At 38.1% G+C, this 22,579-nt stretch overlaps 2 protein-coding genes and 1 non-coding gene across 14 annotated transcripts in view; all 3 read left to right on the forward strand.

The window, feature by feature from the left end:
* The window catches only part of NOL8 (nucleolar protein 8), a 28,139-nt gene extending 16,780 nt beyond the window's left edge, over nucleotides 1-11,359 (forward strand). For 9 of the 10 annotated variants that reach the window (XM_009244624.4, XM_009244625.4, XM_024251791.3 and 6 more), the window contains 7 exons: nucleotides 1,755-1,890; nucleotides 2,925-3,002; nucleotides 6,902-7,173; nucleotides 8,706-8,832; nucleotides 9,761-9,831; nucleotides 10,377-10,459; nucleotides 10,830-11,359. In XM_009244624.4, coding sequence (XP_009242899.3) covers nucleotides 1,755-1,890; nucleotides 2,925-3,002; nucleotides 6,902-7,173; nucleotides 8,706-8,832; nucleotides 9,761-9,831; nucleotides 10,377-10,459; nucleotides 10,830-10,880 — 818 coding nt within the window. In that variant the 3' untranslated portion in view covers nucleotides 10,881-11,359. 10 annotated transcript variants of the gene reach the window in all.
* Nucleotides 11,360-14,980: 3,621 nt separating this feature from the next.
* The window catches only part of IARS1 (isoleucyl-tRNA synthetase 1), an 80,181-nt gene continuing 72,582 nt past the window's right edge, over nucleotides 14,981-22,579 (forward strand). The window contains exons 1-5 of one of the 3 annotated variants that reach the window (XM_024252029.3): nucleotides 14,981-15,089; nucleotides 19,266-19,391; nucleotides 20,420-20,576; nucleotides 20,789-20,908; nucleotides 22,103-22,185. In XM_024252029.3, the coding sequence (XP_024107797.3) occupies nucleotides 19,273-19,391; nucleotides 20,420-20,576; nucleotides 20,789-20,908; nucleotides 22,103-22,185 (479 nt within the window). In that variant the 5' untranslated portion in view covers nucleotides 14,981-15,089; nucleotides 19,266-19,272. Of the gene's footprint in view, nucleotides 15,260-17,763; nucleotides 17,848-19,265; nucleotides 19,392-20,419; nucleotides 20,577-20,788; nucleotides 20,909-22,102; nucleotides 22,186-22,579 lie in introns of those variants that run through there. The other 2 variants (XM_054521066.2, XM_054521067.2) reach the window with 2 other exon arrangements.
* LOC112135072 (small nucleolar RNA SNORA84) lies at nucleotides 16,108-16,239 on the forward strand. The gene has a single exon (XR_002916381.1). It is a non-coding gene; the product is annotated as a small nucleolar RNA SNORA84 (small nucleolar RNA).

The following is a 22,579-nucleotide window of genomic DNA, read 5'->3' on the forward strand; positions in this document are numbered from 1 at the left end:
TTCAGCTAACCTAGAGCATATGTCACTGTTGATCATCCCTTCTTGAAATGTTCACTTTGCTTCCAATTGCATCATAACTTCCTGGTTTTCTTAACTCGATTCCTAATTTTTCTTTTGCCTCCAAATATGGGTTCTTCCCAGGGTTCTGTAAGTCCCTATAGCTTTAGCCTTCACTTGCACATGAGTATTTTTCAAATTTGGATCTTCTTTCTTCCTTGCTGTTCTGCTGAGCTCCCAACTGGTCTTAAATGCCTGTTGGATATTTTCCACAGGCTTTCCTGAGTTTGTGTTAAAACGCAGCAAGTCCAAACCAGCTCTTCTTAACCTTTCTATGTTGATGGCGTGTCCATTCTTAGAATCTCTGTTGTTTTTTTCTTTCCTTCTCAACATTTTATTTTTATTTTTTTGGAGACAGGATCTCACTGTGTTCCTCAGGCTGGAGTGCAGTGGCGCAGTCATAGCTTACTGTAACCTCAAACTCAGTCTCTCTAGTAGCTAGGACTACAGGCACGTGCCACCATGTCCAGCTAATTTTTGTATTTTCATAGAGACAGGGTCTCGCTGTGTTGCCTAGGCGGGTCTCAAACTCCTGGCCTCAAGTGATCCTCCTGCCTCAGCTTCCCAAAGTGCTGAGATTATAGGCATGGAGCCACTGCACCAGACCCCTTCCCAAATTTTGAGGCACAACGTTTTGTCTCAAGTAAGCAGTACAGCCAGCCTATATTACCTTGAGCCTTTTTCAGCATTATAGTCTACTTCCCTAATGCTTATTAGATTAAAATTTAAATTGATGTTTTTGATAGTCAAAAGTTGTTGAAATTAGCAGTTCCATGTTTCAACCTAATGCAGTGTAAACTTTTTGTACTTTATTATTTCAGTATATGTGTTCGTTTTGTTTCCAACACCTAGCATGCTTTCCTACCACCTCTAAGGATTCAACTCTATCTTTCCTACCTCATAACTCTACTTAGTTTATAAAGCATCTTTTGATTCAGTTAAACACTATCTCAACTTCCTGTGAACCCTTAGAAACTTTGGGGGCATCCCTGTAGAGTACTTAAATCAGCATTTTATTCTAGTTTCTGTTAGTTGATTATTTATATCCTGCAGTAAGTTGAAAGAGTCATACAGGCTTAGACTACTTTTGTATTTCTGTAATCCAAACTAGCTGTTTAACTTTATTCTGTGATATTTTGTCTATTTGTAGAGGTTGAGGATAGTAGCTTGTAAAAGTCCATGATGCCTTAGTATGTGTAGGGCATATGGTTTTTTTCCCATAATACTTGTTATTGAATCAAAGACTGAAGCAACTATCCACTAATACCTTATATTGTCAGATATACCATTACTATTTTTCACTGTCTTTATCATTTTTAGATTTACGTAATTTAGATTGTTTAGAATGTTAAAAAAATCAAAGAGTCTATAATCACTGTAGTTATTAGTATCTTGCTCTATTACATTTGTCATTCTTTACCTTAAAAGTTTTAGACTTGCTACTGAAAGCCATTAAATTCAGATTGTTTCATAATTAGGAACAGAAGTAGGACTTTTCATTGTCTGGTCACGCAGACTTTCTGAGTTTGCTATGGCTGAGGGTCTTGGGATATGGAGGTTAGTGAAATGAGGTTAAACTTTCTTCTTCCTGTCTTAATGGATTTTGTAAATGTTTAGGTACTTGGTAAATATTTGATGATTGAGACTTCTCAGGCTGTGTTTTCCAAGAGATTATTAATTATCCCTTTCCCTCAAAGAGGTAAATGAAAAGAAAACTGAGGAAGAAGAGCTTGCTGAAGAAAAAAAGAAAGCCCTGAATGTTATACAAAGTGTTTTGCAAATCAACTTAAGCAATTCTACAAACAGAGGATCAGTAGCTGCTAAGAAATTTAAGTATGTTTTATGTTCCATCCCATTCTACCATATCATCCTTTGCCATAAATGTCTTCTTGAACTCAATTTAAAACTAGGCCTCTTTGAATGGCCTGGGGAGGCAGCTGGCAATATGTATCAGACCCTTAAAAATATACTTGCCTTTGACCCAGTGATTCACTTCAAGAAACTAATCTTAAATTATTTCTGTATTTATACACTTAGATGTCATAGCAGCATCGCTTTCATTAGTGAAACAAATGGGAAACAGTTAAAGTAGTAACTGTAAAACTATTTATATAAATGTAACTGTTATGGAAATTTTCAGGCATGCAATTTAGAGAGACTAATGAAAGCCCTGTACACCATCATTACCTGTACACCATCACCTAGCTTTTACAGTCACCAACATGTGACCAGTGTTCTCTTCTATACCTTTATCCAACCCCTACTTTACACAATGAAATGTTTTATGCAAATCCCAGATAGTATATCATTTTATCTGTATGTATTTTAGTATGTTTAAAATCATTTTAAAAGCTAAAAAAAAATCCAGGAAATCTCAAAAGTAGGTAGTTTAAAATAGTTTTTCGGCCGGGCGCGGTGGCTCACACCTGTAATCCTAGCACTTTGGGAGGCCGAGATGGACGGATCACCTGACATCAGGAGTTGGAGATCAGCCTGGCCAACATGGTGAAAGCCCGTCTCTACAAAAAATATAAAAATTAGCCGGGCATGGTGGCACATGCCTGTAATCCCAGCTACTTGGGAGGCTGAGGCAGGAGAATCGCTTGAACTTGGGAGGCAGAGGTTGTAGTGAGCCAAGATCACGCCATTGCACTCCAGCCTGGGCAACACAGCAAGACTCTGTCTCCAAGAAAAATATATGTATATATTATTTCTAGTAAGATCCTAGTTATCTTATCTGATGTCATATGGCTTCTTCTTGCTGCAAAATTAGAATCTTCCTAGTGCTGAATTATAATTTGCTACTTACTTTTTGTATTAGTGTTCTGTTTTTATCTCTTCCAACCTCCCCTCCTTTTTTTACATAGGGACATCATACATTATGATCCAACGAAGCAAGACCATGCCACTTACGAAAGAAAAAGAGATGATAAACCAAAAGAAAGGTAAGTAGAGCTACTTCTTTTAGCAATAGGATCATGTAAATTAATCTCATTTCAGACAATTAAAAATGTAGGTAGGAACCAATATCCTACTCATTGGTCCCACTGTATTAAGATTGGTGGGGTAGGGGTAGTGCAGGTAGAGTTAGGAATTATTGATGTGGTGGAGGAGGTGTTACCATTTAACAGAGGAATCTATAAATGATATGTACTCCTACTCTAGTATGATGCCTTTTATTTGTATTAGTTTCTTGTGACTTCTGTAGCTACCACAAACTTAGTTACTTAAAATCACAAAAATTATTTCTTTACAGTTCTGGAACCTAGAAGTCCCAAATTAAGATAGTGAACAGGCTATGTTCCTTCTAGACGTTCAGGGAAACAAAGCCGTTTTATACCTCTCCTAGTTTCTAGTGACTGCCACCAATCCTTTGGTGTTCCTTGGCTTGAGACTACATGACTCCCATTTCTGCCTCTATCTTCACATGGCCTCTTCTTTTCTGTCTCTCCTCTTTGTGCCTTTTATAAGGACACTTGTGATAGCATTCAGGGCCCACTTGGATAATCCTGGATGGTCTCCTCATCTCAGGACCCTTAACTTAATATCTCTGCAAGACCCCTTATCTAAATAATGTTAACATTCACAGGTTTCAGGAATTAGGACATGGACATAGCTTTTGGGGGGCAACCATTCAACCATCTAGTGTGGTAGGAGCTTCTGTTTCCTATAGATGTGCAGTCAGTTGGATAAATATGGCGAATATATGGAGCAACTAGTAACAGCTTGGTTTAAGTCCTTCATTTTCCAACTGCTAATAGCCACGAAAATCACAAAAGGCAATGTGGTATCCTGAATTGAATCGTGAAACAAAAAGGACAATTTGTGGAGAAACTGGTGAAATCAAAACAATGTCTGAGTTTAGTTAGTGGTAATCTACCAATGTTAATCTTCTAATTTTGACAATTATATCCTAGCTACATACATACATAATTACATTAGGGAAAACAAAGTGAAGGCTATTTAGGAACTCTACTATTTTCGTAACTTTCTGTAAACCTAAAATTGTTCCAAAATTAAAGGATTCTTTTAAAAAGAATCACATTTTAGACTAAAGTAGAATATTAATATTCCCTCCAATGTAGGATATCTGTGTGTTATTTCAGATAATCCGTATTGAACAAATAGGATATGTTTACCCCCTCCCTATACCCCTAAGAAGTCTTATCCCTTTACATCAGCTCAAAATCCAAGATATCATCATTCAGATCAGATCTAGGTACAGATGAGGCTTCTCTGTTATTCCTTGAGTACAGTACCTTGAGTGCAGTTCTGTTTGATAAGAAGACCTATGAACTAAAAAAGCAAGTTATCTACCCTTCCTCCAATATAGAGTGGTGGAACAGGCATTGGATAACCACTATAGGTACTGTTCAATGAAAGAAAACAGGTACAAAGGAGTCACATGTCCATAGTAACTCTGAAATCTAGACAGACAAATGTTGGAAGGTCTTTGATTAGGACTGAGGGCCTAGGAATAATTCTTCCTGACCGTTGACTTGGCTTTCTGGATCATCCTTCTCTTTTCATAAGTGCTGGCACATTGTTTACAGCTGAGTAGTTTTCTCAGCCTGCTTTTTGCTTATAGAAATTTGGGAGTGCCTGTTCATTTTGAAATGTTCCTGTACCTACCAGTCCAGTCTAGTGGTATTTCTGATAATATAATTCTCTTAAAATCTTCATAGGTTATCTGTGAATCTTCTTGGAATTCACTCTGTTAGATGAAAGTCACACAAATCATTTTGAGATAAGCCTTTTTTGTTGTTTTTTTAACCTTGGGCTTCTGCTGAAACTGCTGAGAGATAATGCCTCTAACCTCCATAGAAGCCCTATTGTTTGAACAATTGAAGTTTATTTTCTTTTTTGTATAATCTTAGAGACAGGGTCTTACTCTGTCACCTGGCTGGAGTGCAGTGGCACAATCATAGCTCACTGTAGCCTTGAACTCCTGGGCTCAGGTGGTCCTCCCACCTCAGCCTCCCACATAGCTGGAACTACAGGTGTGCACCACTGTTCCTGGGTAACAGTGGGAAGCTTCTTACCTCTTTTTAGGGTCTTAACAAAGAATTTTGTTTTATTTTTAGACCGAGATCTATAACTTTTTCTGTGACAGGCGAGATAGTAAATAGATAAGGCTTTGCAGGCCAGACCATCTCTGCTGTGATGACTCCACTCTACCTTTGTAAAAGAAAAGCAGCCATAGACAATATGTAAACAAATGAGCAAGGCTGTGTGCCGATAAAACTATTAAAGGACACTGAAATTTTCATTTCATATAATTTTTTCATGAAATGATGTTTGTTTTTCCCCCTATCATTTCAAATGATAAAAACAATTCCTTAACTTGCAGTTCAGACATAAGTAGGCAGTAGCCTGGACTTGGCCCAGGGACTATAGTTTGCCAACCCCTTCTTTAGACCATGTTTTTCTGAGGCTGTCATAGAGTTGATCTTTGCTTAGAAGCCCTTTCTTAAATTTCATGTCATTTGCCTTCTGGAGATTAGGAGTCTTCAAAACCATGAATTCCTGGCTCCCTTTAAAAAAAAAAATATTCCTCCCTTTAGTTTCATTCTCTCCTCTCTTATTTCACTGTAATCAGTAAGATGAAACCAGAATATACCTTTAACACTTCCCTGGACATCTCCTTAGCTAGATCACCCAGCTAATTAGGTACATTTTCCATTTTCCACAGTACACACAATGCAGTTGACAGTGTTGCTAAACTTTCTACCACCATATAACAAGGATTCCCTCTTCTCCAATTTCCAACAGGATTTACCTTATTTTCCCTTAAGCCCTTACCTGCAACCTTCTCAAAGGCCATATGGTTTCTACTAACAGTTTTTTCAAGGTCCTTCTAGCTTTTGCTGTCATCTTAGTCTCAGAAGTTATATGTCATCCCATTTGGCTTACTCTGTCCATTAAAAGAGTCACTAAGTCCAGCTCACACTCAAGGGATGAGGGAATTAACTTCCACCCCTTGAAGAGTTTTTGGACAAATTTTAAAGCCACCACGTGGTGGTTAAATGATAATCACTTGGAACTGCCTACCATTTTTTATAGAGCTTGGTTTCCTAAGAGGCATATCTGTCTTAAAACCTAACCAGGTGGGTTTATTTACTGAAATACTAAAAGTTTCTCTCTTTAAGATGGTCTCTACCACTAAGAATGGTTATTTAGGATATCCTGTTCACTTATTATTTTACATAGTACATTACAAACTTTGGCCTGGTCTTCGAGGAAAAAGGATTTTAATATTTTCTTAGCTCAAAATTCAGTATTGGAAACTGCCATGTAACTTTTTGTCCCAGATCAAAGAGAAAAGCATATTCATTCCTAAATATAGAGCAGATTTATGGTAACATAAAAATTTCATTTCAAAAGAGACTATACATATTTATAATTAATTTCTACAACTGATTTACAATTTTACCAGTTACTGGTAAAATTCCCAGTATCTTAGGAGTCATGTGGCTTACAGTTTTCATTTTGCCTATGAGAAAACTGAGGCCTAGTGAAGCTAAGTGATTTCCTTACTTATACCTAGGTGTATAGTTTAGGCATAATTTCTGAAATGTAGTTCACAGAATGATAGAATATGATTCATGCAGCTGTTTGAGATTTGTGTAAAAAAAAGCTTATTGGTCAAGATTTTGCTTCTATTAGTAGAGTTTCATATGTAGAGTTTTACTTATTTTATTTCTCTATTTATAAGTAGAGTTTTATATCCTGGTTGTTGAAAGGATAGAATTAAAGTTGTCCAAGATTTTTTCTTTTCTTGATTTCTGGAAATTTTCCAAAACTTGTTTCTTTGTGATGCACGTGTCTACATATGTCATTTCAGTAAAGCAAAACGAAAAAAGAAAAGGGAGGAAGCTGAGAAACTACCTGAGGTGTCTAAAGAAATGTATTATAATATTGCTATGGATCTGAAAGAAATATTCCAAACTACAAAATATACCAGTGAAAAGGAAGAGGGCACACCCTGGAATGAGGACTGTGGTAAAGAGAAACCTGAGGAAATCCAGGACCCTGCAGCTCTGACCAGTGGCGCTGAGCAGCCCAGCAGGTTCACGTTCTCTTTTTTTGATTCAGACACTAAAGACATAAAGGAAGGTACTTTTCTTTTTTCCCATACTTTTTTATTTTATTCAGTTTGAACTTAATTGATTGAATCTGCATTAAGTGTAACATTTCATGTTAGCTAAAGAAAGGACTCTTTCTTCTACCTAGATGATTTGAGATTTAGTGTCACAGGAGCATAAACACGATGTTCCTGAAGCTGTGAAAGAAACTATTTTTGCATTTAAGGAAGCAAACCTCTACTAGCTGCCATATGAAGGGAAGCCAGAGAATAATGTACAGCATCTTTTCTGTTCAGTAAAACGTCATGAAGAAGTATAGTAAATCATATAGAGAGCTTTGTATCTTAAATGAAGCTGAAGATGCTATGACTTATGGAAAACTAGTGCTATATATGATAAGATAAAAGAAGATACAGGTAACCTTGGTTTTATACAAATATGCCATGTCATCCATATGCCAGTTATTGCACAGTTTGTCCTTGAAGATTTGCCAGAACCTAGAGAGAAGTATAAACACTAGTACATACAGTTTTGCATTTCATTTCAAGAGGTTTACCTCTAAAGGCCAACATGGGCCACAGGTTAAAAAACACCTGACCTGTTCCTCACCCAAGGTTCGAGCTTTCTGAAAGTTCCCAGTGTAACAGCAAGTAATACCTATACAGAAGAATACACACATACCTAATTACAGTGATTCTACTTTAAAGATCAGCAGTTAAAATAGCATACATGTGTTTGGTAGATTAAAAATTTTTTTTTTTTTTTGGAGACAGAGTCTCTGTCACCCAGGCTGGAGTGCAGTGGCGCAATCTCGGTTCACTAGCAGATAATACCAACTCCGTGGTACTTTAAAAGGAAGTATAACAATCTAGTAGTTGTTCAAAAAGTATTGCAAATAAGACTTCATTTTCTTGTCTATATAAACTGTTGAGTAGAGTTGGCATGATGTAAATAGTAACTATAATTTTTCTAACTTTGAGAGCAAAATGTGAGAAATTGACCTTGAAATGAGTCCTAAAGACACCAGCAGCTTGAAAGATGTTTTTTAAGTACTTGGGGAATTTTGAAGACTTGGGAGGTGATTGTTGTGATCTTATAGCAGTAGTTTTTTCAGCAGTTATAGCAAAAAGTTTTGGGTATTGAAAATGTAAAGATATATTCCTTTTCTCATTTATAAATAGACAAGAGGGAAACCTGATTTCCTTGTATCATATTATATTTTAGGCTTCTCATGCAAGCACAGATACCATGGTTATTTTAGGTGTCATTTTTAAAAATTATATAGCCCATTTATAAACCTCTATTTTTTAAACCTTTTTTATATTACTGCTGTCCTTATCAGATCATTCTAGCAATGCCAAAATTATCGTAGTGGCTTCTGAAAATATTTGAAAAATATAAAAAGATGATACTACCTATTTTTTTGATATTATTTTAAATTAATGATTAACATATTGGAACTTTAGATATGTCTACGCGGTAAAAGTAATCAAATGAATGTGTTCGGAAATACTTGGATGTGGAGTTACAATCCCATCATCTTTTGTTGTCACAACGATGTAGAGACCTACAGAGTTGAAACAGTGAAACCTGGAAAGATTGTCTGGCAGGAAGACCCTCATTTACAAGACAGCAGTTCAGAAGAGGAAGATGTTACTGAAGAAACAGATCACAGAAAGTCCAGTCCTGGGTAAACAATTTGTTTCTTTGCAGGCATAGTTCACAATTTGTAAAATCTGAATTAGACATACTTTAGAAATATTTTAGCTTCTCTTCACATGACAACTAAATTGTCTTAGCTTCTTTTTTTTTTTTTTTGAGACGGAGTGTTGCTCTGTCGCCCAGGCTGTAGTGCAATGGCACGATCTCGGCTCACTGCAACCTCTGCCTCCCGGATTCAAGCGATTCTCCTGTCCCAGCCTCCCAAGTAGCTGGGATTACAGGCACGTGCCACCACACCTGGCTAATTTTTGTATTTTTAGTAGAGGCGAGGTTTCACCATGTTGGCCAGGCTGGTTTCGAACTCCTGACCTCAAGTAATCCGCCCACCTTGGCCTCCCAAAGTGCTAGGATTACAGGCGTGAGCCACTGCGCCTGGTCATCTCAGTTTCTTTAGAGTGTTCTCTAGCCTTTTTATAATGGAGAGCATGTTTCCTTTTCCATGAGATTTGGATAGCACTAAGGGGAAGATAGTTTGTGCATAGAAAAGGAAAGGTAGCCTGACAGTGAAGTCACTGGTCTGGAAACAGGATGCTGCAGTTGACTGGGTGCCTACCCATGGGAGGTACTGGCAAATGGGGTAGCAATGGTGGGAGTGAGAGTATCAGCAACCAACAGAGGAAAGATAGAGAGGTTCTACTTAAACAAGTCTTCATTATCAAAGCTTCAGATAGAAGAATGTTAGAGGGAGGGTTGTTTTAACTCAGGGCAAAATGTGCAAAATACAAAGCAGATATATTTAAGAGTCTCGCTCACCTGGATTCTAGAGGGAAATGAAAAAAATAAAAGATGTATTTAAGAAATAGTGTTTTTATGTTTTGAATGTAAGTATTTCTTAAATATTGAAATTAAACCAACCAATACCTATTTTTTTCTCTCCTTTGTCCCTTTCTTTTCAGAGAAGCATCATTACTTGAGAAAGAGACCACTAGATTTTTCTTTTTCTCTAAGAATGATGAAAGACTTCAAGGTCAGTCCATTTTTTTTCATCAAATTACATACACAGAACAGGTAATAGTACAGCTACAGTAATTCACATCCAGGAATTTTGACCGTTGGTAATGTCATGTGGTTTAACCCCGTTTGTTCACACTGATGAATGTTAACTTGTAAAGCTGTCAAGGTCTGAGAGCTCCCCACTCACCACTTTCTTTGCCCGCTCATTCTCATCAACAAAGGCTTGTTTTGTTCCAAGGGCTTCCTTAGATGTTAGGCATATAAAACCCCTAAGTTTTAGTGCCATAAATTCCATGTGAAAACTCAGGCTGTTGGTGAGCTCATTTCTTAAAGCCTAGCATAAACAAAGTTACATAATAGTAAATGATATATATAAACAGTAAAAGCAATACTATATTTTTCATTTGGAAAGAAAAAATACTAATTTTTGAAAATAGGTAGAAACTGAGGGAAAAGAATGATTTTAACTGGTATTGGAGACCTTGATAATGCCAACACTTAGAATATTACCAATTTTAGTAGTAGTTTGCTGCCTCATCTTTCTTCTTTTTCCCCTAGTAGGTTCTGACTTATTCTGGAGAGGAGTAGGAAATAATATGAGCAGGAACTCTTGGGAGGCCAGAACAACCAACCTGCGTATGGTGAGTAATTGTTTCTCCATATTATTTCCTAAAATAGACATGTTGTTACCTATCTAGAATTACAGTGCTGGAAGGGAACTCATGAATGGTATAGATGAGGAGACTGCAGACTGGCTCAATTGAGTGATTGGTCCCAGAGTCCAGCCAAGCTATTAAGTAACACGAAAGCATCAGATTTTTAAAGACTGAATTACAGTTCCCATTATAAACAGTTAATGCCAAAAATGCCAATATCCCCTCTTCATTTCAAAAGAGCACTTTCAAAATAGGTTTCCACAGCCCTGACAGTGAGAATAACCTAAGTTTTACTTCTATCTACTGAACATCTTAAAAACAATTTATTGTTAACAAAGTCTTTTTTTCCCCCTAGGATTGTCGAAAGAAACATAAAGACGCAAAAAGGAAAATGAAACCAAAATAATAAATGTCAGTTGGTTTTAATACGGAATGTGAACAAGGCTCACCTAAGGAAACTGACCCAGAAAACAGTTTTAGCTGACAAAGAAGAAATTTCAGAGTGAAGGAATTTTAAAAATCTGGCTGATGGAATATCATTCTGGTTGCCATCTTTTTCTGTGGAACTCCTCTGCATTTCTTCCTAAGTAATTACTTCAAAAATTAAATTCAACTTCTTATAAAGGAAGCACAAAATAGTCCTTGAAAATACTTTTTGTATATAATCTCTTTGCCCTCTATCCTGAGTAACTAATGGACATCTTCTCATGCAAGGTTTACATGAAGCCTTTTTTAATAAATGAGTCAAAGCACTTGTATTTTCCAGCCTAGGCTTTGTGTGAATTATAGGCTGTTTGAAATGTTTATTTCTGATTATGTCAAATACACCTTCCATTTTGTCATTTTTGTTTAAACTGATTAATTACAAGTCAACATTGAGTTTTATACTTGTGTTTTGGTGAATAGTTAACTGAAATATAGGACATTTCAGACCAACATCATATAAGAGTTCTGTGAGGACCAGGAGAGAAAGCCAAATACAGTTATCTTGTCATTCGCCTCTAGGAATTAAGGAACATCATCTAGATGCACACCAATCCCAAAATTCTAGTTAGACTAAAAGCTTATGAAAAATACCAAGTGTCTGAAAGATAGGTAGTCACAATTAGGAGTCAGGACTCTGAGCCCAAATAGGGAAACAGATTTAACATTACATTAAATAAACCAACCTGCCTAGATTTCAAGACATATGTCTCCTATCAAAATGGGCTCTGTATGAAATAGTATTACATAGGCCGGGCGTGGTGGCTCACACCTGTAATCTCAGTACTTTGGGAGGCCGAGGCGGGCAGATAACGAGGTGGTCAGGATTTCAAGACCAGCCTGGCCAACATGGTGAAACCCCGTCTCTACTAAAAATGCAAAAATTAGCTGGGCGTGGTGGCTCACACCTGTAATCCCAGCTGCTTGGGAGGCTGAGACAGGAGAATCACTTGAACCCAGGAAGCAGAGGTTGCAGTGCTGAGATCACGCCACTGCACTCCAGCCTGGGTAACAGTGAGACTCCATCTTAAAAAAAAAAAAAGAGTATTACATAGTTCCAAGGGACTATCATTGAGCCATGGTGTGTGTACCTAAAATTAGTATTTATTGATTTACCTATGCTGAATATAAACTCTTAACTGTTGGGATTTCATCTGGTGTGTTAACCATTATGACCCTAGGGCTTATGCTCTATGTTTTTTTAGTAAGGGTCCAAGGAACTAAATAACTTGAAGAGTCATTCTGGATTCCTAGGTTTCCAAAACTTCAGACTTCAAGGAGAGTGCGGACAACTAAGCAGCAGGATAAATAATTCACACTTTCTACCTTCTCTTGATGTAGATCACATTTACACCTTATTTTCTATTGCTGCATAGCAAATCATCTCAGTAACAATCATTTATTTTATGCACAAATACTGCAATTTGGGCAACACTCACTAGGGACTGCTGATCTGTGCTGTGTGCTTTCATTGGGGTGGTTCAGCTAGGGCTACAGGATCTGTTTCTAAGATGGCCCACTCAGTGCCTGTTCATGGGCTTCCTTACAGCATAGCAACAAAGCTCAAGGAGCAAGTGTTCTCAGAGGCAGGAAGCAGATGCTGCCTGTCTCTTAAGGCCTGGCCCAGAAACCGGCTCAGTCACTTCACTGTATTCTACAGGTTTAAACTGACAGCCCAACCAGACTGAAAGGGAGGGGACACAGATCCTCACTTCTCAGTGGGAGAAGTGTCAGAATGTGTGGCCATAATTTAAATCCGGCACATGCTTCACGAGTAGACAAATAAGTAACATCAAGTAGCCTTGCCCACCCCTCAGTTCCTGCTCCCCAAATGAAACCATCTTTAGCAATTTCTCTAGTATTTATCTCCATGTTTCTACCTAACATGCTTATGCTCTGATTTCTTGGTTTTTCACTTCCAGACACTACATATTCTGAAAAGGTGAAAAAATTATTCACCTCTTCAGTCCAAGTAATATATTTTGACTACAGTTAACTTTTTTGCTGGAATTTTTTCATTTGCTTAACTTTTTCTAGACTTAGTCTTCCCATACCTTCCAACTGTGGGACATGATGAGGTTTCTCTTCAAATAGCCTGATCAATCCTTCATTCTTAATTCACAGTGCCCCCCTCTTCCCTTTTTCTCCTCTTTCCTTTCTGCCTTTGTTACATGCCTAGACAGGCCACAGTACCAGGCGTTATCAGTACCAGCTCATATTCCTTATCCGAAGAGAAGACTAGCTCTCTAGCTCATTACAGAGAGCCCTTCCCCCTTTCCCCTCTCTCTTACATGCTCACCTTATCTAAAGAAAGTTAAAATGTTTAGCCAACCGTGGTTAGTTTAGATTGTGAGGCCCAACTCCGGCCAATGGAGAAAGGGTACAGGGGCAGGGTTTGCGTCAGGGATAAAGGTTCTCGTGCCCCTTTGTTCTGGTGTGCTCTCATGGTGACTGGCCAAGGAGAAGCACCCCTCTGCGCAGAAGTAAAATTGCTTTGCTGAAAATCCTTTGTTTGAATGTTCAATTTCCTTAGGATTTTGAGCATTATTTCCAACACAACAGTACTATTAATATAAATGTTTCTCAATCAAATTTTTAAATAATTAGACTTGGCCTTACCTCACCTTTGTCCAGGAGCCCTCTGTCTGGCTCTAATCTGGGCTCTCTGGATAGGTGACAAAAATGAACTGAACAAGGTGGCAACGTGAGGAATGTGAAAACTTCAAACACATTCCAAATACTTTCAGTTAATTAACAAGATTTGCAGCTATTAAATTATGTACGTTATGTGAGTATAGTCATAACACTGAGTTACCCGTGATGGAGGACATGAAACCACTTTAATCCTTCACACAGGGCCAAGACGGTAAGTAAAGTTAAATATATGCTGAACAGACTATCAAAATGTTCCTAAACTTAATAAGAAACTGCATTCTACCTATTCTAGGCCAGATAAATTTTTTATATCCCTCTAACGGATACAATAGGCAGCTACGGAACTACTCCCAATTTGGCAAGATCCAGAATTTCCTTTAGAGGCTCTGGGGCCAAAGCCCGAGGCCTACTGCCCTTTGCAAGGCTCCAGATTTTAACCAGCAGATCAGTAAGGTACCAAGCCGACTCACAGCAATGATAATAAGTATGCAGGCCGGGTGCAGTGGCTCATGCCTGTAATCCCAACAGTTAAGGAGGCTAAGGCAGGCAGATCGCTTGAGCCCACGAGTTTGAGAGCAGCCTAGGCAACATAGCAAGACCCCGTTGCTACAGAAAATACAAAAATTAGCCGGGCGTGGTGGCGCTAGCCTGTAGTCCCAGCTACTTGGCCAGGGATGAGGTGCGAGGATCATCTGATCCGGGGAGGTTGAGGCTGCAGTGAGCCATGACCGTGCCACTGCACTCCAGCCTGGGCGACAAATGAGACCGCTTCTCAAAAAAAGAAAAAAAAATCGTTTATGCAATGTTTTCATTACCGGAAACATTTTAAGTAAAATACAATAAAACTTTTAAACCTGGTTGTCAGGCTCTTCCTTCCCTTTTGTTATTATCGTTTCACGTAGCCATTTATGATAGGAGAAGCGGCTTTGGGGTCGGCGGCTCAGGGCCCAAAAGTATAATTATTAAAGCCACCTCTCCGGAAGTTGCTGTTTGTCGATATGAATTTTAGGTACGAAGTGTCCAGTCAGATAAACACTGACAAAAGCAAACAAGATGAAGAACATGAGCCCCGACCTCGGGGCCCCTTCCTAATGGGCCGTCACCTACCCAGAGGTGCCCACAACCCGAGTGAGACCTCGGTCTACACTACTGGAACGGATACCAGCAGCACGCACACCGCCGCGCTCAGCGCTGGTTCGTTTTCCACGTGGAGGCGCAAAACCAGCAAGCACCACTGTCACACCATCCGGACCAGTGGGCGCAAACATGTCCGGCGCGACCAACCGGCGCCTGGCTTGTTGGCAGGTATCAGGCAGCGCGCACTGATTGGCCGGTGCGGAGCCTGCCTCCTTCCCTGGATCCCGCATTTTCAGCGCGTTGCATCACCTCCGTGCGCCGGGTTGCAGCTTGGACGCCGGGTGAGCTGCTTCTAGGCTTGCTGGCCCGCGGGGCTGTCCAGGCACGCGGGGCCCCTCAGGTACGCCCTCTCTTCCCTGCAGGATCCGGCCCTCAAAGACGAGGGTCACGCACGCGTTACAACCCCGAAACAGTAGCACAAGATTTAATTTTTAAAAGAGCGTGTTTCTTCGGGGCTTGTCGTTCCTTCGTTTCCAGCGTTAGGAATTTATGGTCGCCTTTTTGAATGAGGTAGTGTTTGAAATGAGTAAAATCTTTCGAGAATGATACACATAGTATAAATTGGTATAGCTGTGACTTTATGTATAGGCAATACGTATTTTTATATGTCTTAATTTATTACCTTTAATGGCTGCATGATACTTATTTTATTGATGTACCGTAATTTACTTCAGTCACCATGAATATTTAAATTGTTTTCAGTTATTTGCCTGGAGAAACAATTATTCGGTGAATGTCATTGTATACACATTTTGTACATTTGCATGAGTATACCTGTGGAGTCTATGTTAAGAGAATATAACTAAATTGAGGAAACGTTTCAGATGGTCCCACTTTCAGGCTACATTTGACTTAATAGATTATGAAGACCTGAGAATAAAAGGAGAAACAGAAATGGATTTAGTGGAGAATGAAAAGGGGGAACAGAAATAGACTTATAGGTAGGATCCACATGACTTGATGATTAACTGGATGTGTACATGTTCTGAGTAGTGTCAGGGGTGACTCAAAAATGTCATGCCTAAGTAATGGGAAGAATATTGGAACCACTAATACGGTAGTTAAGAAAGGAAGCAATTGTGGAAAGAATTATGAAATTTTAAACAAAACATGGTTTTAGTGTGCGTTTCCAAAATATATTGACGCAAAATAATATGAAGTAATGTGAATAATATGTAGTTAATATCAAGGACGGTGGTCTCGAAATTGCTGAACGGAAAGTTGAGGTTAAGGTGACCTGAAGGAGTTGTGGAGCAGTGAAGAGTCAAGGGCCTGGATTATAATAAGAGGGAAGCAAAGGGGATGGCACCCCTCTTCACAACAAGGTAGTTGTGCAAGGTTAACCTGCTCTGTCCCCTGCCCTGTGGTTGCTGGATGCTGTTGTCATGTACAGCTCTCCAGTGGATTCGATGGGCCATAGCAATCCTGTGATTTATGCATGGAGGCTGCTTCTCCTCAGCAGCTGCCATAGCCCGGTCACTGGTACATGATTCTTCCTGAATAGTCAATGCTGTTATACTGAGTCTTTATGCTTGACGTAATAGTGCAGTGATTCTTAATCTTTGGGGAAAGTAGGGACTCCCTAAAAAATACAGTAAAAGCTGAATGAGCTGGCCAGGCATAGTGGCTCATGCCTGTAATCCCAGCCCTTTGGGAGGCCAGGGCAAGAGGATCGCTTTAGCCTAGGAGTTGAAGACCAGCCAGGGCAACATGGCAAAACCCTGTCTCTACGAACCACCCCCTCCCCACCAAAAAAAAAAAAAAAAAAGCTGAGTGTGGTGGTGCACATCTGTAGTCCTAGCTACTTGGTGGGCTAAACTGGGAGGATCACCTGAACCCAGGGAGGTCAAGGCTGCAGTGAGCCATGATTGTGCCACTGCACTCCAACCTAAGTGACAGAGTGAGACACTGTCTCAAAAAAAAAAAAGGAATGGTCCTCTTCTCAGAAAGGTTAAATCTTATTTTCTCAGAAACAAAAATTCAGATAGATATTCCTGAATAATTGTTAGAACAGTGCAAGAGTGGTGATGTTCAAACTCTGATGTGAATGCTCATCCCCTAGGGATCTTGTTAAAATGCAGGTTCTGACTCCTAGGTGCGAGGTGAGGCTGGTAAGTCTGCATCTCTAATAAGCTCCCATAGATGTGGGCCATAGTAGGACCAGCCTTGAAGAGATCAGAATGTGTTGGTATCTAAAGGTCTGTTAGTCTTCAGATAACAATCTCATAAGTTTCAGTTGGCCTCTGATAAGGTACCCAATGAACCTAAATAAATCAGTAAATGCACAAACACTTATTTTGGTCCTTGAAAGACTAGAGGTTATAATAAGAGTTGAAGATCTAAAATGCCTTAAAACTTCTGTTTAATACCTTTTAATGGCATACTGTGATCAGAAATAGCTATTTCAGTTAGTTAAACAGCCCAACTGTTCTTGTCCTGTTTTTTCTTAAACTCAGAGGCACTCACACATCTGAAAAATTAATGAGGGTAAAAGAAACTGAAAGATACTACTTGTCACAGGCCTTTTTTTTATGATAACTTGAATCAATAACTTGCTTAGACTATGATGCTTTTGATGCTTTCAGAACTGTTTGAGGTATGTAGGTGTCTTTTCCTGTAGAGTTGATTACCCTGGACTGTTGCGGTTCTTGAGTACTTAAGACTCTTTATCTTCTCTGTTGTTCTCTTATTAGCAATTCTATCCCCTTCTAATCTGATACTGACTTGGAAAGCTTGTCACCCACTTTGTTAGAATTGTTTAGTAAATATAAATAGACTTTGAGAAGGAAAGGTCTCAAGGGTGGCTCACTAGATACTTAAGTCACAGATTGATCAAGTGTCTCTGCATGAGGTTATTAGCAAAATATTTAAAAAGACGCTTTAAGACTTCTGTCATTAGGGACTAAACCAGAAAGGTATAGGGCTCATCCTTCATAAAAATCATGAATAAGCAATAAAAAGGGTAAAATGGAAAATGGAATCTATATTCGAATATGAGATTCTCATCTTTTTAGCTTTAAGATTTTTAAAGTTTTACCAGTTTTTCTCGAGAAGATGAAGTTACTTCAAGAGAACTGATTTCTGTCATGTGAGTGTAGGTAAGAAAATTCTTAACTACTTTGAGATATTTTTCTTCAGATTATTAATGAGTTTTTTGCACCGCTAGATAGAATTTCCAAGATTTTCTTGCTTACTTTTGGAAACATTGTCTCTACCAATACTGAATATTAAATAATAGCCATGTACCCCTCCCTCACACCATATACAAAAATAACTCAAAATTATTTGTGGCCTAAATGTAAGCGAAAAATCTGTAACCTTGTTTAGGTAATGGTTTATTGATGACACCAAAAGCTCAAGCAGCAAAACCAAAAATAGACAAATTGGGCATCATTAAAATGAAAAATCTTTGTGCTTCAGAAAATGCCATCAAGAAAATAAAAAGACGGCCCACAGAACAGGAGAAATTTTTTATAAATCATATATCGGATAAAGGATTTGTATCCAGAATGTATACATAACCCTTAAAACCCAACCACAAAAAGAGCCCAATTAGAAAATAGGCAAAGGATAAATAAATATCTATCCAAAGTGGATATGCAAATGGTCAGTAAGCACATGGAAAGATGCTCAGCATCATTAGTCCTTAGGGAAATGCAAATCAAAACCACAAGATACTACTTAACATCTCTTAGAATAACTGTAATTCAAAGATGGACAATAAGGTGTGTTGGGTAGGATCTGAAGAAATTAGAATCCTCATTCACTGCTGAGGGAATGTAAAATATTACAGTCACTTTGGAAAAATTTTGACATTTTCTCAAAAAGTTAAATACAGAATTATCATGTGACCCAGAAATTCTACTTCTAGCTACAAACCCAAGAGAAATGAAAACATAGATTCACACAAAATTTTGTACATGAATGTTCATAGCAGTGTTATTCACAATAACCAAAAAGTGGAAACAATACAGGTATCCAAGAAATGATGACTGGATAAACAAAATGTGGCATATTCATGAAATGGAATACTATTCAGCTATCAAAAGTAATGAAGTATGAATACATATTACATCATGGATGAGCCTTGAAAACATGCTAGAGAAAGGAAACCAGATGCAATAGGCCACATATAGATGATTCATATAAATTTTCCCATTTATATGAAATGTCCAGAATAGGTAAATCTGCAGGGACAGAAAGAAGATAAATGGTTGCCACTGGCTATGGAGAAGAAAGAATGGGGAGTGACTGCTGATGGTTTTGGGGTGTTTTGGTGGGGAGGGGAGGTTGAAAACGTTTTGAAATTAGGTATTACTAGTTATACTACCTTGTAAATATATTAAAAAGCCACTGAATTGTACACTTTTTACATTACACTATGTAAATTGTACATAAATAAAGCTATAATTTTTTAAAAGTATGGATAGTATCATATACACCCATGTTAATAATATGGTACTCTGTTATTCCTACATTTCTCTTTTGACAGTAATAAATTTGATTTCTTTTGCAGCAACAAAATGGTTCAACAAGTTCCAGAAAACATAAATTTTCCTGCTGAAGAAGAGAAAATTTTGGAGTTTTGGACTGAATTTAATTGTTTTCAGGAATGCTTAAAGCAATCAAAACATAAACCAAAGTATGTGAATTTTTTAGGTTAAGGGAAAGTCCTTAAGAATAGTCATTTCTTAGACTGAATTCCATTAAAGCAGATACTCTTTTTTTTTTTTTTTTTTTTTTGAGATGGAGTCTTGCTCTGTCACCCAGGCTGGAGGGCAGTGGTGCAATCTCTGCTCACTGCTACCTCTGCCTCCCGGATGCAAGTGATTCTCCTGCCTCAGCCTCCCGAGTAGCTGGGATTACAGGTGCCCGCCATCACACCGGCTAATTTTTGTGTTTTAGTAGAGACGGGGTTTCACCATGTTGCCCAGGCTGGTCTCGGACTCCTGACCTCAAGTGATCCACCCACCTCAGCCTCTCAAAGTGCTGGGATTACAAGTGTGAGCCATCACGTGCGGCCTAAAGCAGATACTCTTTATTAATCTTTCTATTCCCAGAATCCCCCAGCTCTCTATATAGTGGGTACTCAGTAGTAGATATACATTGAATGAATGAGTTCTCAATTATTAGGGTAAATTTTGTTTCTTTAAAAGGTCATCTGAATAAAATTTGTATGTCATCCTCTGTGTCACCCTCTTTCCACCTTTATCTTCATCACCGCCCTCGTTTAGGCACTTATACCTAAGTACCCCATAGAAGGCTACTATAGTACTACCTGCCTTTAGTCCTCATTCACCTAAAAGACTAGTCCTTTAATCAATGTTTTCATCATATGTCTCCTCTGGTCAAAAACTATGAGATAGGGGTTTATTGCCCTATTTTACTGATGAGATAACTCAAGATCAGGATAAATAACTTGCCTTATGTCATGGAACTAATAAATGAAAAATGGATAATCAAATGGAGGTCTCTGTAGCTCTACCACAATTGTAGCCTTTCTGAAGGCAGGACCACCAGTAAATATCAAATCAATTATGTCTGTCAGTTTCCTGATCTTGCTGCTTTTCTCCTTCCTAAAGACTCCACTATGACAAGAGCTATCTATAGAAAAATGCTTTAAATTTTGGCTGTTTTTAAATGGCTTGATATATTTTTATTACCTCTTAGATTTACCTTCTATGATGGTCCTCCTTTTGCAACTGGACTGCCTCACTATGGACATATACTTGCGGGTACAATTAAAGATATAGTTACAAGATATGCTCACCAGAGTGGGTTTCATGTTGACAGAAGATTTGGATGGGATTGCCATGGCTTACCTGTGGTATGTTTGAGTATCCAGCTTTATAATTTTCTGATTTTTTTTATAAGCATTAGATTTTGTCTTATATAATGTGTTCAAGCATGATGAATGTTGACTGTCAGACCTTCTACTTCATTTCTATAATATTTGTAGTTTGATTTGTTTTCTAGAGTTGCATAGTTGCAGTTGTTTTCACAGGGCAGCATGGTAACAATCTTATCACAAATTTTCAGGAATATGAAATTGATAAGACACTGGGAATCAGAGGACCAGAGGATGTGGCCAAAATGGGGATTACAGAGTATAACAATCAGTGCCGAGCAATTGTGATGAGATATTCTGCTGAGTGGAAGGTATGTTGGGTTTTTTTCAGTAGAATGAACAGCAAATGTAGTTATTAAATGGGCATTGAAATGGTTTATGGTCCCTTGCGCTTTTTTTATTAATTTATTTTTTGTAGAAAAAGTGTTAGCTTCCACCTTCAACCCTATTGCTTTCACCTTCAACCCTATTACTTAAACTGTTAGCTTTAACTGAACCATCTCTTTTCTGACTTCTGTGTGCTTAATTGGTCTAACTTTCTTGCATGATCACTAATAGGGAAAAATTCTGATAAGTATAACATGGATATATAGGCCTTTTCTTTTTTTCTCAAATACTTTTTTCCATTTTTTTAACTTTTCATTTTGAAATAATTTGACTTATTAAACAATTGAAAAAGTAGTATGATGGGTTCCCCTATATCCTTCATCCATCTTTCCCAGCTGCTAACATCTTCAGTAACCATAATATTAATAGAATTTTCAAAAGCAGTTGCCCCATTAATTTTTATTTCTGACCAATCACATATTGCATTTGGTTGTCATGTCTTTTTAGTCTTCTTAAGTATGGAACATTTATTTAGTCCTTTGTCTTTCATGGCCTTCTCACTTTTGAAGATTGCAGAGCAGCTGTTTTCTAGAATGTCTCTCAATGTCTGAGGTTTCCTGATTTAATTTAGTTTATGCATTTTTGGTGACAATGCCACAGAAGTGATGCTATGCCCTTCTCAGTGCATTATATCAGGTGGCATGTGTTGTGGCTATGTCTCATTGATGGTGATAACTTTGTTCACTTGGTTAAAGTGCTGTCAGGTTTCTGCTTTGTGAAGTTGTAGTTTTTCCTTTGTAATTAATAAGTATCTTGTGGGGAGATTCTTTCCAAATATTCTTCTTCTTGTCATACATTCACTTATTAATTTTAACATCCATGGATGGTTTTTGCCAGTAATAATTGTACCTGTGATATTTGCCCAGTGGTGGTTTTGGTAGACTTTTATAAATGAATATTTATACTTGTAAATAACATTTTGTGCATGTAGGATGAATGCCAAGAAAACTGGTTCTTAACCTTACATAATATGTTGTTGGCAGTATAGATTTACTTGTACCATTGATTATTCTGTTTTCCCAAAATTTTCATATGTAGTGACAATAGAAATAAACACACGTTGATGTACAATTATAAATATCATTGTCTAATACTATTCTAATATTAATATTTTAAAGTCTACTGTTAGCAGACTTGGCCGATGGATTGACTTTGACAATGACTATAAAACTCTGTATCCACAATTCATGGAATCGGTCTGGTAGGTTTATTTAAAATTGTAAATATGATAAATATTCTATAAATATTCTGTTGTATTGATAATTGGAAAAATACACTAGCATGAATCAGTTTATTTTTGAGTCCATCGTTATTTCTCTGAAAATCTTTGGGAACAGGTTTGTTTTTGAATGTAGGACTTTTATTTTTATTTTTTGAGACTGAGTCTCGCTTAGTTGCCTAGGCTGGAGGGCAGTGGCGCAGTCTTGGCTCACTGCAACCTCCGCCTCTCAGGTTCAAGCGATTCTCCTGCTTCAGCCTCCCGAGTAGCTGGGATTACGGGCGCCCGCCACCATGCTTTGCTAATTTTTATATTTTTATTAGAGATGGGGTTTCACCTTGTTGGCCAGGGTGGTCTCGAACTTCTGACCTAGGTG

Source organism: Pongo abelii, chromosome 13, assembly GCF_028885655.2.
Source record: "Pongo abelii isolate AG06213 chromosome 13, NHGRI_mPonAbe1-v2.0_pri, whole genome shotgun sequence".
NCBI lineage: Eukaryota > Metazoa > Chordata > Mammalia > Primates > Hominidae > Pongo > Pongo abelii.